This window comes from Malurus melanocephalus, unplaced genomic scaffold (genome assembly GCF_030028575.1).
Source record: "Malurus melanocephalus ecotype Western Australia unplaced genomic scaffold, MMel_1.1 scaffold_593, whole genome shotgun sequence".
Classification (NCBI taxonomy): domain Eukaryota; kingdom Metazoa; phylum Chordata; class Aves; order Passeriformes; family Maluridae; genus Malurus; species Malurus melanocephalus.
In genome coordinates, this window is record NW_026623825.1 from 145,018 (window position 1) to 162,491 (window position 17,474).

General features: G+C 44.7%; 1 protein-coding gene across 2 annotated transcripts; it reads left to right on the forward strand.

The window, feature by feature from the left end:
* The first annotated feature begins 276 nt into the window (after positions 1–276).
* CA5A (carbonic anhydrase 5A) lies at positions 277–16,203 on the forward strand. 2 transcript variants are annotated; one of them, XM_057382937.1, is made up of 7 exons: positions 277–566; positions 7,003–7,200; positions 11,067–11,185; positions 12,172–12,267; positions 12,750–12,812; positions 14,103–14,258; positions 15,203–16,203. In XM_057382937.1, the coding sequence occupies exons 1-7, from the start codon at positions 434–436 to the stop codon at positions 15,368–15,370; spliced, it is 933 nt and encodes a 310-aa protein (XP_057238920.1). In that variant the 5' UTR covers positions 277–433; the 3' UTR covers positions 15,371–16,203. The 2 variants fall into 2 exon arrangements, with proteins under 2 accessions (XP_057238920.1, XP_057238921.1); XM_057382938.1 differs by lacking the exon at positions 277–566 and adding an exon at positions 5,822–5,975.
* The last annotated feature ends 1,271 nt before the right edge of the window (positions 16,204–17,474 follow it).

The window sequence follows — 17,474 nt, forward strand, 5'->3', positions numbered from 1 at the left end:
ATCAGTATTCAAATATGCAACTATTCAAATTCAAAGCATTTATGCACGAAGGAATGATAAGAACATTCTCCTTGCATACCAAAGAGGAGTTTTCTGCAACCCATCACTGTTCTTGGAGCCAGATGAGGGGGGAAAAAAAAAACTTGGAAAGCACGTGTGAAATAATCATCAACCAGCCAGCCCCTCAGAGAGAATGGAGAGCCAATGAAGAAGATAGTGCAGGGGCAAGTTGAAAATTAACTCCTGGGTTGGCTCCACCTTTTAACCAGCAAAGGGTGCTCTCAGAATTATTTCTAAATTAGCCYGGCGACCCCTCAGGTGTCTTGGAGCTCTGTGTGCACAGGGTTTTATATTCTGTGTTTTGTTGATGGGTTGCTAGGCTGTGGAAGGCTCCTCTGAGGGAGGCAGTGAAGGTTTGGAGTGCCCACCAGCGATGAATGGGGTGAAGGTAAAAGCTCTGGTGCGTCTCTCCAAGCAGCTGAAAACCCTCCGGGGCCTGGTGACTGTGCCAGCACGGCCCTGCAGCTTGGCTGCCTGCTCCCGGACAAAAAACAGGAATGCTGCCTGTAAGTTATYTCATTTCATCCAAATAGGTAAAAAATGGGATAAAAGCCAAAGGAAATGCTGAGGTGGGAAGGCAGCTGGTGTGGTTGAGTGTTGTTCTTATTTATTAGCGAATTAAAAAGGGGAGTTGGAGAATGTGGCTGAAAGGTTGAAGAAAAACAGTGAATAGAATGAAAGAAATGAAAATACCTCTTGGAATTGCAGGGTTCAAACCTTGTTCTTTATTTCTGCTGTGTCAGTGGCACTGGGTTGGTTGTGACTCCAACCTGTAACAAAACGCAATCATTACTTGTGAGGCTTGACTGCTTTCAGTGAAAACTGGATTTATGAACATAATCCAAAACACATTTAGCACAAATTGATTCTGACTCGGAATTTCATAGCCACTGCAATGTTTGATTTGGAAAATGAGGCCTGGTACAAGCCACAAACCCCTCCAAATGTGCTGTACAGCCCTACAATAAATCACTTTGAGGTGCAAGATACTCCTGGAAGATGTTAAAGATTTAGTTATTTAAAATACTGATTAAGTTACTTATAGATAAGATGGGGGCAGCCAGAGATTGTGTCTACTCACTGCTGGGCAGATAATGTCAGCTGGAGAACTGTAAAGAGTATTTTTTTGTGGCTAGAAAAACCTTTTGTTTCCCATTTTCTCCCCTGTAAATTTATTCAGTGTAATAACTTTTCCCAAAGAACAGAGGCAGGTTCCTCCATGAATAGAGAGGTGTGATTTCCTTCTATTTAAATTACCAAATGCTAAATTTTGTATTTATTTAGTTATGAAAAACTGATAATTTTGTGATATAAACCAAGGCAGAGYGGAGATGAGCACAAGGCTTTTTATATTGAAACTCCAAGAAATATTCATTAACTCCCAGTTTCTCCTCTACAGGCACTCTCAGAAAGTTCATTTTCCCCCTCAAAATAAGGAAAAAGACCTTGTTCTTCAAAGAAAAGTACTACTGTTAAGATTTAGAAAAACAATGATTCAACTTCAGAAAATAATAGCCTTTCTAGCAAATTAGTATTAATTAGGTGTCTGTAATAGTAGCTTTCYTAGTGAATTCATATTAATTAGATGTGTTAATTAGCCTGTTCAGCTGTGTGTATACCCACCCCACAGACGGGTGGGTGCACATGAGAGAATTTATTCCCAGGCACCACTAAATCACTCCTTTTCCTCCATTTTATCAGCAAACTTTTGTAATTCAGGAGAGATTGAAGARCTCAGCCCCAACCCTGTGCCAGAAAGAGCAAAGCTGGGCTCCCACCAACTGCTCATGGTGAGCACTGGCAGGAATTTCTGCTTCTGAGAGGAAATCCAGAAAATCCACTGCAATTGTGGTTAAAAGCTCTGTCATTAGTCTGTATTTTTATTCATTATTTTTATATCTGAAGACAATAACCAAGATTGCAAGGGAATATTTGTGGCGAGTCCAACAACTTCCAGCTTGGAAGCTACAATCAAAGTTGTTAAAAAGTAATGAAACCCATGGAACAGCAGCACAGAATCCCTCCATGCWATCCCAATGTTTTTGCTTGCTCAGTGCCAATACCCCACCAAAATTTATGGCCTACAGAATTAGAAACTTCTGCACCAGAGTGTGTTGGAGTGAAATGCTCCACTTCTGTTTTATCAGAGGAGGTGTCACCCTGGGAAAAGGATCTGAAATTGTTCGGTGGAGTGAGAAGTTAAACTGGAGGAGAGCTGAACTCTAGATTCCACATGGGATGGAGAAAGGAATTATTTTATGGTTACCCAGGGTAAGAAGAGATCAGCCCAGGTTGTTCCATCCAAGGAGCACTGCTGATTAACTTAACTACAACTGGTATCCATTTTTACTCACATGCCTCCTTTTAATTTAAGGCAGATACTATTTATTCCTTAAAYCTTCCTYTYYTYTGTGCYATTCCTGCAGGAAATRCCAAAACAAACTGATTCARGAMAAGCCTATCTTTGGAAACGCTGGTTTTGGCAGGCAGGGAGTAGACAGGAGCTCTGAGTGAGGCAGRCTGAGGGTCACTCCACAGTTACTCAGACAAGGGTTTAACAACTCAAAGGCTGACAATTTCAAGAGCTTTTTGGTTTCCCCCTGTGACTCTGCAAGGACAAAAGTCTTTTCCTGAACTTCATTGGGAAAGAACTGTAAAAACATTGGTGAGAATTGTGGCATGGATGTCAAAATTCCCAGTGATGTGGAGAACCAAGAGGTGTCTGTGCCGAGCTCTGTGGTATCTTGCGACAACATGTGGAGGTTTCACACATTAATTTATTACAAGAATTGCTGGAAATGCTCTTCATGGGGATTTTAAGCCTATGGAGTACATACTCCCCCCTAGTAACTATTACCAGAGCAGAGCTGAATGGCTTTTTCCTTTCTTGTCCTTTTAGARGTAGTTACAAGAAAAGCAGAATCCTTCAAGTTTTTGTTTTCTTTTTTCCCTTCTTTCAAGCCCAGCAGTGCCACACAATCCAGGTGTGCCATCTCCAGGCCTGCACACACAACTGCAGTGCCTCCCCAAATTGTCCATGAGATCTCTTCCAAGCCCTTTCTGCRCTGAGTTCCTAAGCCTGCATGCATAATTCTAGCAAATGTTTTTACACAGAAGTAGATAAAGCCTCTGTTTGCTTTACCTTGCCAGCTGGAATTACCTCCCCTTATCTGGGCTCAGCCACTGCCTCCTCAGCCGAGCTCCTATCACAGCCAAATATTGTGGAGGCAGAGAAGAGCTCAGCATTTCCCAATCTGCTGCTGCTCCCCTGTYGAGCTGGGAGCACCCTGTCAGCTACATCTGCTTGATAAAAAGCACTGGGCTGTTTATCAATAAACCGGCCTAAATCACAGGCCCCATCTGACATCAATTCAGCAGAACTTTCAGCACCTTGTCACGATGGACCGGAGCCAACCAGAGCTGTTATCCTCCAAAATCTTGATTCAGACAGAAAAAAAAGCTTCAAGGAAACCAACCTATCTTGGATTTCCTCTGCAATATTCAATTCCAGTGGCTGAAGTGGAGCATGGCCCTTTAAAGTTTAAAATGGTTCTTTACTGGGTTTCAACAGTATGTATATTTTATTTTCTTATTCAGAATGTGTTGCTATGGCAAACAGGGCCTGATTTCCTTCCTCTGGGTGGTATTTCTCAGCTCTCCCCACCACACTCTCTGCCTTGGTTTCTCTCATTTGAAAGTCCCTGAGTAAACAATTCAAAGCTCTTGATTCAACAGGTCTTTTTCTTTCCAAAGGTTAAATCCCATATTTTCACCTGGATCTCCTGATGATCTGTCTGTGATTGTGTAGCCACTCAAAGCAAATTGTTTGCCAGATTTCAACCTGCTCTTACTCAACTCAGGAGTACTTTAAACATRTTATACTGTGAGTGCAATGGAAACTTCTTACACAATGTTGGTAAAACAGAGCAAACACTTCTTTGCAGGCTCTAGTTGAGTCACTGGTCCTGACTCTGTTTCAGTAAAACATTCTCAAGGCTATGTCAGGTTCCTCAGGAAAATTCAAAAGTACTCATCCTAACAAGACAAAAAAATCGCCGAAAGATAAATGCAGATTTACAAAATGATTTTAAGAAATACAATCTAAGATGAATACCAGGGGYTGAGGGTGCTGTTCTGCTCCTGACTGCCCAAGAGAGCTGGCAGAAATCAGAATATTTACCTATCAYTGTGCTTTCACTAATGCTTTCAGTTTTCTACAGACTTTCCTTCTTTTTTTTTTTAATTTTATTTTTCACTATTTGTTCCTTATTGGCAGCAGGAGCAGGAGGAGTGACCAAGGTTTTCACCAATTTCCTTGAGGTTTTACTGTCTCAGGCAGTGGCAGGTGAACACTCCTTGAGCTGATCCTTTTACCATCCAAGGTGGGACTGTTTTGGCCTCCTGCCTTTAGGACAGCCAAGAAAAATTAATATAATGTTAACTTTTCTGAACTTTTCCATATCTGGTTTGGACCAAGGACCCTGCTGTGCCAGAGTCACCCTTGACTGTGCTTTTTTGGTGCAAAGGAATCACTTTTGATGTTAGGGGAAATGGCTTGGTGTGAGTGAACAGGGTTTTGGTGTAAGTGAACAGATTTTTTGTGTGAGAGGACACATTTATAGTGCAAAGGGGTCAATTTTGGTGTGAGGGGRCACTTTTTGGGGTGAGGCGATGCTCATTTTGTGCGCTCAACCCGAAGGAATCACTTTTGGTGTGAAGGAATAAACACCATTGACGCGAGGGAAGACACCTTGTATGAGGAGAAACACCTTGGTGTGAGGGGATAAATACCWTTTTGGCGTGAGGGGATGCTGTTTTGAATAGATGTACTCACTGCGAAGGAATTCTTTTGGTGCGAGGGCCGCGCTTGGTGTGAGGGGCCACAGCGACCACCTTGAGCACGGGAAATGGTGAGGGCACACGCTGAGGGAGCTGCTGCTGCTGCTCGGTGGCTGGGGCAGGATGAAGAGTTGGGAGGGCAGGATGAGGAGGCGGGAGGGCAGGATGAGGAGCAGGATGAGGAGTTGTGAGGGCAGGATGAGAAGTCGGGAGGGCAGGTTGAGGAGCCGAGAGGGCAGGATGAGGAGCCGGGAGGGCAGAATGAGGAATTGGGAAGCCAGGATAAAGAGCCGGGATGGCAGGATGAGGAGCTGGATGAGGTGCAGGATGAGGAGCTGGATGAGGAGCCGAGAGGGCAGGATGAGGGGCAGGATGAGGAGCCGGGAGGGCAGGATGAAGGGCCAGGAGGGCAGGATGAGGAGCTGAGAGGGTAGGATGAGGGGCAGGATGAAGAGCCGGGAGGGCAGGATGAAGGGCCAGGAGGGCAGGATGAGGAGCTGGATGAGGAGCCGAGAGGGCAGGATGAGGGGCAGCACGAGGATCCGGGAGGGCAGGATGAAGGGCCAGGAGGGCAGGATAAGGAGCTGAGAGGGTAGGATGAGGGGCAGGATGAAGAGCAGGATGAAGGGCCGTGAGGGCAGGATGAAGGGCCGGATAAGGAGCTGAGAGGGCAGGATGACGGGCAGGATGAGGAGCAGGGAGGGCAGGATGAGAAGTCGGGAGGGCAGGATGAGGAATTGGGAAGCCAGGATAAAGAGCAGAGAGGGCAGGATAAGGAGTCGGGAGGGCAGGATGAGGAGTTGGGAAGCCAGGATAAAGAGCTGTGAGGGCAGTCCCGGCCCGCCCCGGGGCCATGGCGAGGGGGCCGTGCCGGAAGGGGCCGCGCCGGGCCGGGCCGGGCCGGGCTGGGTTGGGTTGGGTTGGGTTGGGCGGCGGTTCCCCCCCGATCTCCGCCGCGATGCTGCCGCTGCTCCGCCGCGCTTGGGCGGCCGCAGCCTCCTCGTCCTGCTCCTCCCGGCCGGGCAGCCGCCGCTGCAGCCTCGGTGCCTGCTGTTCTTACCGCCTGCGAGACGCCCGTGAGTGCCGCTCTCCCTCAGCCCCTCAGCCCGGCTTTCCCCGCCCTGCCCCGTCCCTGCCCCGCCATCGCCTCCAGCCCCCTGCACTGCCAAACTTTGTGCAGGAACCGCAGGGACGCCGAGCTCTGCCTGGCTTTGTCCTCGGCTGGAATATCAGGAAGTGACAKGGTTTTGGCTGTCGGGAATGCTTTGTGCCGCTTTTGCCTGAGTTGACCTCACGGAGTTCCGTAAAGTTTGCTCCTCGCTGAGGGGAAGCAGGGGGAAAGTTGTTCGGCCACCCTTCATGTGAATGGTTTGGAGGTTTAGTTTATTATTAATTCTTCGTTGTGAAAAAGAGCAGTCGTATCTAGTGGAGCAGCCTGTAAGGTGATGCTTGGATCATCACAATTTGGGGTTCAGCAGATGGACAGGGCACAAAAACMTGAGTGTGGTTCAGCAGGTGAACAGGTCCCCACAGCTGTCAGTTCTGGTTTTAAGCAGAATCAAGTCCTGTGGAAACCATTCGTGTACCTCCCCTGCTTGTGCCAGTTTGAGRKGCCCAGAATGCCCCCAGAATTGCTRGGTTTGGGTGTGGGATCAGCAGGAGCCGTCTGCRGGAGCAGTTTTGGTCAGGGTTGCTGTGGTTGCTGCAGGAGCTCTGCACCCTCCCCTGTGGGGAGAATGTTTTGCTTCCCAGAGGGAATTTTCCTCTATCTGGAGCACTCCCAGCTCAGCTGATGGTACTGGTGTGTAAGGAAAGCTGCAAAACAAAGCTGCCTTAAAGTCTGGCAATAATAGRAAAACATTCTCTTTTTCTGGAAATAAGGGGACAGTTTCTTTGCAGAGCATTTTGCCAAGGYAGAAAGGTACCGACATGGTTCTAAGTAAAATAACAGTGCTTCCCTGTGTGGCTTTGAGTCATGCAACTGGAATTTTTTGTTTTTCTTTCACTTTCCTGGGCACCAGCTGACTCGAATTAGCCTTTGGTGACACGGCACCATCCYTTGCCAGAAAGTTCTGTATCCTGACTCTCCTCCTCCTCTTCCAGTGCATCCGCTGTGGCAGAGCCCGCTGACAATTCCCGGAGGCACCCGGCAGTCTCCCATCAACATCCAGTGGAGGGACAGTGTTTATGATCCCTTCCTGAAGCCTCTGAAAATCAGCTATGACCCAACCACTTGTCTTCACATCTGGAACAATGGGTACTCCTTCCTGGTGGAGTTTGATGATTCTACTGATAGATCAAGTAAGCAAATCTCAGAAATCAAAATCTGTTTAATGTCTCATTAGTGCTTTTAGGAGAAATACTTGTGTGATGTAAGACCTCATGTTGGAAATGARTGTACAGTAAAAAAATGCTGGAGCTACATGTGGATTTACATTGGTGGGAATCATAATGAAGAAATTCTATACAGGCTTTGCATTTACAATGTTTTTATTACCATGGGCATTGTGCACAAATCCCCTGCTATATGTTGAAACTCATTGCACAAACCTCAATGCTCTTTTAGGTTTTGTAATACCCCAGCTTTGTCCACATGAGTCAATCTTCAGTCATTTATGTGTGTATCTACTCAATTTGAAATGTGATTCCATCATTGCCCTTTATTGAAGTAATCTGCCACTTACCTTTTGTGGTGCTAATAGAGATATTTAATGCTCTTGAAATAATCAGCAGCCAAATGATTTGCAGTAGGAAAGCACACATGCTTATCTCCGTGTGGTTTTTAGGGAATGAAATAACACCGAGGTCTGCCCTAGGGAGCAGGTGTGTGTGTCCCTGTTGTTTTAGGGGAAGCAGGAGTGTGTGGAAAATCCAGTCACGCATTCCAGCAAGTTCATGCGAACAAGCCTCTGACCTGAACAGCTCAACCTTTTTAAATGCTCAGTAGATGAAAAAAATTGACTTAAAATCAAGATGTCTCTCCCAAATCCCAGATTTTCTGTCTGTTGTTCCTGCTAAAAGCTGCCTTTACCAAAGGATATTGCAGAATATAAAGATATTTCACAAGAGCAGGTGAGCTGGTAGTAGATTGGTCAGGGGTGTTGTGAAGCACATGATTGCCCAGCTTGTCCTGTAGGGAGAAAATGAGGGACCCTGAGCAAGTGTGAACCTGTTGGATTGGAGTCATTTGTGGCTGCTCACCATGAGAGATCCTACAACTTCCTGGGGGATTTAGCAATGCCCTGGGGAAGCCTCCTGCACACAGATAAACACTTTGTCTTCACAATAACAATATTTTGGCTGATGTTTGGAAAGATCAGTGCAGCAAAAATGGTAGCGGTGAAATGCAGGGAGCTTTTGTGGTGTTTGGGGCTTGTTTTATTTTTCTTGTTTCTAGCTGTTCACTCAGAATATCCATTTCCAAGAGGGAATATCCTTGCCCTTGCTCATTTGAGCACTGAGATCATGATGAAGCCCTTCTGTTTCTACAGCACAAACTGCTGGGATTTTTTCAGAAGTAGAGTTAGTGGGGAGACATCACTTGTTGCCTGATCACTAATTTTAATTTACTAACTTTAGATTGGCTTTGCTTCTAATTTAACAACCTCTTGCTTTAAGCCACACACTGCTGTCTGTCGAGGATATGAAAAGTTTATAGTGGATAACAAAGTTGTTGGTTTTTTCTCAAGAATTGACGTAACAGAGGAGAATTGCCTGTAGGGGATTCAGAAATGTGCAATATTCAGCTGCACAGGGGCAGTGTAGCCTGGAAGCATCAGAACTCAGGTTCTCACCTCTGAAAGATCTTCCTGCTTTATCTGTAAGACTTCCCTTGAGGTAAATATTTCCCTGTGAACATTCTTGCTGCCTTTTCATCATCCTCAAGTGAATTGAAGTCCATGAAGGGGCAGGATGGCATCAAATAATCCCTGACAGGGCTCCAAAATGACAGAGAAACAACAGACAGTGAGGTGTCGCTCTATAACCCCTCAGTTTTCAGGTGCCTGCCCCTCTCCTCTGCCTTTCTCTCTTTACTCTTGCTCTTTCTGSTTTTTCTCCCTGCCAGCTTCTGTCTAACAATCATAGAAACCCAGAGAAGAAAGCTTGGGAACAAACAAAAGCAGCACAGTTGAAACAGAAGATGAGAAAGACACCCAGGATAGACAAAAATGCCTGAATCCTGAGATGGGGCAAAGCAAGACTTGGGCTAAAGCTGAAGGTAGAGCAGGAGGAGGAAGAAGAGGGTGAAGGGAAGGTATGTACAGCACGTGGTCTGTCTGTGTGTGGTGCCATCAGAAACGGGGCTGAAACAGAGCCAGGGCTGCCATAAACAGTGCAGTGATTCTTTCCCCTGGCTGTTGTTAGAGCCCTTCATATTTCTATTTTGTTTTGAAATTTGCCAGATTGTCATTTGAGAGGAAATGCTTGTAAAGGGACTGTGAGTTACTGTTTGTCTCCTGTCACTCTCTGGTGTCCACTAGGGGAACCTGAGTCTCTACGTTTATGTATTTGTGTTTAAAAGTTACTTGTGAGGCAAATATTTAAGTGGATGTGGTTATTAAAATATATAGTTACAGTCACTTGTGGGTTTGCATCATCAAATAATCAGGAATGAATCGTGTTAGAGCACAGAAACTTCAGTTCCAGAAGGCTTGGCCATRTGAACCACATCTTCATCCCGTTCTTTCTCCATCACAGAATCCCACGAGGGTTTGAGAGGAAAAGGACCTTAAAGCTCACCCCATTCCACCCTCTGCCACAGGCAGGGACACMTTCCACTATCCCAAGTTGCTCCAAGCTCCATCCAACCTTGTTTTGARCACTTCCAGGGAAGGGGCATCATGATTTTCCAGTGCTGGTCAGTATTGCATTCATGCCCAGAGCTCAACACTAGGCCATGAAATRAATTCAGTGTCACTTTGCACAGCTTGTTTTAACTTACTCCTTTCTCACAGCCAGGCCTGTCTGGTTACAATTTCAAACCTGCTGGCTGCCTTTCAGGAAAAAAAAAATAATACAAGAAAATCTCTTAATTCCTCTCATTGTTTTCTCCTTAGCATGAAAGTGATTAACTTATTTCCAAAAGCAGTGTTGGGATTAGGTGCTTTATGCCATGGTTTGCTGTAAAGCTTCCCCTGTCCTACAGTTGAGTAAAAATGAGCAGATGCTGATGGTTTAGTACTGGATGAACAGTTGGACTCGAGGATCTTAAARCTCTTTTCCAACCTAAATGATGCTCTGATTCCATAAGTGTTATTAGCCCTTGGGAAGTAATTAGGGTTTCTCATTCAGCAGATGCTCTGATATAATAATTAGCAAGATGACTTTGCAGGATGTTTTTGGTCCMGTTAGGAGGGAATGAGTGGAAGCAGAAAGCTGGGCATGGACTCTTTCATTCGTGTGTTTGCAAAAGGATGAGAGGCCTTCTGAAATCAGGAGAGCTGTGACTGAAGGTTTGCCTTTAGTCATTGATGGAAAAGGCATTAAAGCTTTCAGAAACTCACCCAGAGGCAGACTGGATGTTTAAATAYTTCATCAACACTTTGTAGGTGCAAKAATCCATATTTCTGTCTGTGCAGCAAATCCTTGACCTTTTGYTGTGCAGTCTGAAGGCTGTGTTGAAGCAGAATAAGATGTTTGGATTTTTGTTACCTGGAGGAGAGTTGAATATTTGACTCAATATACTGATTTTTTGGGTGGGTGGCAAAATTTGCTTTTTGAAATCTTGTAATAAGAAATGTCAATATTTTTCACAGATCCTGAGGCTTATAGGGATGTCATTTAATACCTTTAATAGATGTGTCACTGCTGTGTCACCTGGTCAGGCAGCCCTCACACTCCTGCTCTGACAGAGGAGTGAGAATGTGAAATGTCATCACTGTGACTGTGCCAAAMTTGATGTCAACTGGAAAAACATTCCCTTGAGGGGAGATGGATGAGGAGATTATTGCTCATCTCCAATTTGATGCATGGAAAACCAGGAATGTGTCTGCTTGAATAATTTTGTCACAGCAAARTGTGAAAGTAGCCAAGCAATAAGACTCTGTCACAGTGAAAAGAGTTTTTCTACCTGATTTTTTTTTTCCTGGGCAAATTTTTTCAAGAATTTCTTTTCCTGGCCAATTCTAGATCATGTTTATTAACGTGTGTCTTGTTTTGTTTTTCAGTCATCGTTGGAGGCCCCTTGGAAAACCAGTACAGGCTGAAGCAGTTCCACTTCCACTGGGGAGCTATCAACGACTGGGGCTCAGAGCACACAGTGGACAGCAAATTTTACCCAGCAGAGGTATGAGATGAAATCCCAAAAAATGCAAAAACTTGGCTTAGATGTGTCTGAAAACTCCCAAATTGAGGAATTGCTGTTTACTTTTAAGGATCAGACATATTGGGTGCTACAGCTCATCTGCTGTTTTGTTCTATAAAAATTCACTGTTTTCTGGAGAAGAGCTGCCTGAAATTGGGCATTGGCCCATTACTGAAAGTTAAAAATCACTTTGTTTATTGTTACTGAATGTTTCAGAGAAACAAAGCATACACTAAGTACTTTAAAAACCCTTCATTTACTTTCTGTTTGCAACTSTTTAGCAGTTACTAAAATAGCAAAACTTTGATGCTTAAGTACCTACTAAGGAAGAAAACGTCAATGAAAATGATGGAGTCAGTGGGGGAAAATGTCAAAGTGTGACAGCTTTGAACACAGTTCTTTGCCAAAGGAGGAGAATTTGTGAAGTGATRATGGGTTATTTTTAAGGAGACGTTTATCTCCTGTTGATGTGTTCATAGTGATGCTGCCAGCTTGGCAAGATCCTCATTTAACAGGAGACTGTGACTGAGTTTTTGGGCTGGGGTATTAATTCACCACACAAAACTCTTCAATGTATTGACTGTCAGCAGKGCAGAGGAAGATTTTTATGTGCAGGAGGACAGTGTGCTCTGCTCTTCCTGGGAAGAGATGGAAGAGCCCTTTAGCTCCAGGAATACTGAGCTTTGTACCTTAGATCAGCATTTAGTCCCACAGACTAAATCCCTTTTGTGTATGGGAAATGCAGTGCATGTGTCTTTAGCTATTGTTCAAGGCCAAGAAAATGAAAAGGAAAGGAAGGACCATTATTTACCAACAACACTTTGTTCCTGATTTTTGTGGTGTGTGGTTTCTGAGGAGCTCCCTGCAGTGTCCCACACTGCCAAGGACCAACTGGAACCAAGATCACAAGTCAGGTGTGATGTCTGTGCTCTGTGCAGGGCTTGATTTCTCCCTCATTCCTGTTTCAGCTGCATTTGGTGCACTGGAATGCTGTGGAGTACCCGAGTTTTGAGGAAGCTGTGATGGAAGGGAATGGCCTGGCTGTTATTGGAGTGTTCTTGAAGGTAATTTCAGTGTGTGTGATCAGCTGTGAAGAGGCCTTTCTGTTTGCATTCTGTTAAAGCCAAGTTAGGGCAATTAAGGGAACTCTGGGAGGGGATCCTGTCAATCCAACCAAATATCTCCAAGGGGTGCCAGAAGATGGTGCCAGGCTCTGCTCAGTGGTGCCAGTGCCAGGATGAGCAGCAATGGCCAGAAATTAAAAAAAGTTTCACCTCAATATGAAGAACTTTATGGTGAGGGTGGCAGAGCCCAGGAACAGCTGCTCAAGGAGAGCAGGAAATCTCCCCCTCTGGAGACATTCCAACCCCACCTGGGTGTGTCCACTCTCCATGTGCCCCTGCCTTGGGCTGGATCATCTCCAGAGCCCCTTTCCAATCTGAAGTATTCTGTGATTGTTGTTATAAAAAAGCTCTGAGGTGGATAAGTAGAATTGATTGGTTATTGATCACCTTATTGATTCTCCAACCCCTCCATGTCCCTGCAGCTGGGAGCGCGGCACGAAGGGCTGCAGACCCTGGTGGATGCCCTGCCWGCAGTCAGACACAAGGTCAGTGTTTTCAGCTGTCCCACCCATTGTCACCCAACAGAAAGAACATTTGGACACCAACAAAACACTGAGAAAAGCTTTTTTTCCGTAAAATTTAGGGTGGGGGCTGATTGACACCTTGTTGGCTACAGTGGAAGTGGGAGGGAAGCTGATTTTTCAGGRGGAATTGGATGCTTGAAGCTTTCCCAGCTTCTTGAAAAAATGCTGCTCTTGAAATTGTATCCCCTTACAAATGTATACTTGACGTGGGGGTTTATTTACTGTGGAATTTAGGCTTTTTGATTTTTGGCTGCTCTTTGAGGAGGAGATTATTTGCTTTTTTTTATAAACAGTGAATTTTCTGCTGGGGAATGGGATCTTTCCTGGCAGACTGCTGTCAGGAGAGGGCGTGCTTGGGTYTCTGACAGCGCTCAGAAGCAGCTCCTCCTCCTCCCCGTGGCCTGTTCCCTTTTGAAAGTACACACAAAAAMACACAGCGACCTTTTCAACTCCAATCACATCCAGCTGAAGTCGCTGTGCTCCATTTCTCACAGGAAGCAGCTTTTAAAATCCAAACAAAACAAATAATTGTGTCAGAGCAGCGACAGTTCTGTCAGATAAACACCAAACACCTTAGTCCAGTGCCAGAAGGACTCAAAAATCTGAATATACATCTGTTATGACAATATAATAATTTAGTGCATGTGAATTTAGAAGAAACTAAACCATGATCTGCCAGTATATCCTGAAAATCCCCCAGGAGCAATGTCTGTGTGGGAAATCATGGGCTCTGGAGCTCCTGTGTGCTGTTCCCACTTGTGGGATTGAACATTCTAGAGTCAGGAATATTTGATACCTTTTAAATAAAACTTCAGTTGTCTTCCTGCTGCCTGAAATCACRTGTTGAAAAGTAAAACACTTTTTGTTTGCAGTCTTTTAAGGATCTGGCACAGCTACCTGAACTTATTCCACCACTTATTCCCTTTTTCCTGGTTGCATCCAGCTCCTAAAGCCTTAGGCCATTGATCCCTTCTCACTCCTTGTTTCTCCTGCACTGAATTCCTGATGACTTGGGGGACAGCAGAAATATTTAAATTTTGTCTGCTCAGCAGCTGCCCCTTACACCTCAAACCCAATTTTATATGAGTTTGATGGATTTAAAATTATGACATTATTATTATTCATACCACCTYATTTCCTATCCACACACGTAACACAGTTTTTAATCTCATTGTCAAGATCCTTTTTAATTTTCTGTTGTTATTTTCTCAAAACACTATTCTGAAAAATGTTTTTTTTTCTGCTGTTTAGGACACTGTGATCGAGTTTGATGTCTTTGATCCCTCCTGTTTGATCCCTTCCTGCCCAGATTACTGGACCTACGCCGGCTCCTTGACCACTCCCCCCCTCACTGAATCTGTCACGTGGATCATTAAGAAAAAGCCAATCGAGGTGGATGAGGATCAGGTAAATCTCAATTTTCCTTTGCTGCCACAGAGAGGGAGATGCACAGAACCRCTTTACCAGCAGTTCTCAGTGAAAACACAATTCTCTGTTCAAACACAGAGATCAGTGATTGCTTCAACCCACAGTTTAGGGAGGAACCCTGGCATTAATGGTCACTAACACTGAAAGACCTAAGACCTCTACAAGATGTTTTTCCAGTTTTATTCAACTTTTCCAACCATTCTCAAGAGTTTTATTTTGATCTGTGATGCACAGTTCTGGAAGCTGCCCCTTGAAAACTTGGGGAGTTTTAGGARCTTACTGGAATACTGCATAATTTTGCCTTAGCCTGATGCAGCCTTTTTTGTGGAGGGAAGGGAAAAAGGGAAGATTTTTGTGAAATTGAAATTGTTAACAGAGAACTGCAGGCATAGTGTGGCATTCTTCTTTTAAATTGAAGTTTTTCTCATTTTTCTCTCTTTCTTGGCTGTTTACTCTCATTCCTTGATGGCATAACAGTGACTTGCCATTGGAATGGCCTTGTKAGCATTAAAAACTGATCTGCTGTACTTTCTTTTAATCCCAGTGCTAACCCACTGAGAGAACAACTCTGGGGACTGTTGGCTTTCCCCCATTTCTGGGTGCCAGGGAAGGTGTACATGAAGGTTGGATGAAATATTTGAATGGAAATAACTCTTTCAGCTGTGCCACGTTTGGGATTTAATTTCCCTAAGGATGGCAGATGACTGATAATTCTTTCATTCTGGTGTGGGTGATGGGATAATCTTTACCATCAGGTGACCAAGGTGTTTCTGTTAAACGTGTTTGTGCTAAAACTCCTCAGAATGCAAATGTAGCGCTATCTTTGATTTGATTTTCTCCTCTAAGATTAGATKACTGTTTTTTGCCATGAATTCAGTAAGTGGGGAATTGTGAAGTGACTGGATGCTGTTTGTGATTGGCAGCTGGARGCCTTTCGGATGCTGCTGTTCACATCAGATGGCGAGGAGGAGAAGAGGATGGTGGACAATTTCCGTCCTCTGCAGCCGCTGATGAACCGCACGGTGCGCTCGTCCTTCCGCACCCGCCAGCTGCTGGACCCCGAGCTCCGCTCCGAGCAGGTCAGCCCTTAGCTGGCCCAGCAGCTCCAGGCCAGGCTGCACACACTCACAAACCATGGCATGGTTTTCCCTTTGCCTGCAGCCTTGGTATCCCTGCCTTTTCACAGCCAGTGTCCCATTGCCTTCGCTGGAGGAGCTGTGGGGTTTTTTAGCTTTGCTTTTTTTTAAGAAGTAAATATTAACCCTTAACAAATGGACTTGCTTAAAGCAGGGATCAATATAAGGAAATATTTTTCCYCTAATTGTCAAAATAAGGACAGGAGAGCTCTTCCCCTGCCCCTTCTCTGAATTGTTCTGTGTCTCTTCAAATGCTCTTTGAGTGCCTTGCATGAATTAATAATCCTGGGTGAAAATTATTAGGAAGGAGGGAGTGTGAAGAAATGAAAAGTATTAATGCTGACCAGGTTCTTTTGGGGAATTGTTTGATGTCTGGGAGGAGATCTGGAAGGGAGCTTTGCTTCTCTCAGAGACATTTTACCTTCTTCCTTTTCCCTTGGATGACAAGAGGGGAAGGACCAAAATGACTTTCAGGATAATTTTCCATCTATTCGTTACACATTCCATGTTTCATGTGGGTACTACAGAATGCCCACTGTAACTACACCACCACACCAAGCCAGAAGACTTTTTCTAAAACCTTTTAACAAATGTAGAAGCTTTTGGCTTTGGCAGCTTTTGCTTTCCTGTRTTACTAATGTGTCAGGAGAAGAGAATTCACCAGTATCTCATGATGGGAAAGAGCAGCAAATTAGGTGAAAATGTCCAATTGATCCCAGAAAACTGATCACATCAGARGAAAGCAAGATTAGACAAGGCCCAGCTGACCCTTCCCAGAAGGATCAGGGGGGAAAAAAAACCCAAACCAGTTTCTGAAACCTGTGCTAGGAGAGTGTGGATAAAATGCAGCACTCAGAAARAGGTTTTATTTCAGTAACTCATAGAGGACAAGTGCTCTCTTCCAAGTTTTGCCTTAAGATGCCTTTTCCCATAAAAGATGTACCCCGTTTCAGGCCCAGTGGGGACCAGTTTGTTTTTCTAGCACCTTATGGTCCAGTGGGGSTTGGAATTCATGTGGACCAAGCAGAGCAGCAGTGTGAGCTGCCAGCTCTGAGCCTTTCCCAGGAGTTATGGTCCAGCTGCCCCAAGGATTACCTACCTCTCCCATTCTACAAACCCAATTTTCTCTCAAGCACCTTTCTCCCTGGCTCCTCATGCTCTGCTCTGTTTACCAAATGAAATTCATGCACTGGATTTCTGATGAGGAGCAGCTCTGTCTGTAAACTCCATGGGTGACCTCCATGAGTGTTTGAGGAGGCTTTTGAGGAGTTTCTCCTCCCTCTAATTCTGATTCCTGGTGGAACTCAGCACAAGTGAAGCCATGACCTGACTCAGTAACTCGAAATCCAGACCTTTCCAATTGGTACTTTGTTTTTTGAAGTCCAAGCGTTCAGTTTCAAAGCACCTTAAGACTTTTTAGTGTGACCCCGATGATTTTAAGGGTTTGAGATCATCTTGTTGAACCAGTGAAGTGCCCAGATCCTGCCTTTCCTTARTAGCTCTACCTCAGGCTGTTGTTGTGGTTCAACAGTTGTGCCTTTGTCCCCTGAAATGTGGCCCTTTAACTTTGGAGTGACTCTGTGGGGTAAAAGGAAGAAAATCCCCTTGTGTCCCAATGTAGGATATTTTTCCTGTAGGGAGTTCAGYGTGGCAGGGGAGCTCTTTGGTTTCACAGCTTCTCCCAAGCCCTCCCTGCCTGGGGGAACATTTCCCTCTTGGTTGTGCCATCTCAAGAGCACCCTGTACAGTAGAAGGTACCCCTGCCATGGCAAGGGTGGGACTGGATGAATTTTAAGGCCCCTTCCCACCCAAACCATTCCATGAATTTATGATTCCATGTTCTCAGTTGAACTCAGCAGTCTTTGCCATCATCACACAGACCTTCTGCTACAAAATCACACCAGTGATGATTTTTTCTAGAGAATGTTATATTCCAAAATAATGGAAGAAATATCTGCAGTTCTGGCAACAGGTAAAGAATTATTTTACTTTTTGCCTGAATACATAATAATAATGATTGGCCATTAAGTTGGAGCTTTTTGTTCAGTGCTGTTTTTGC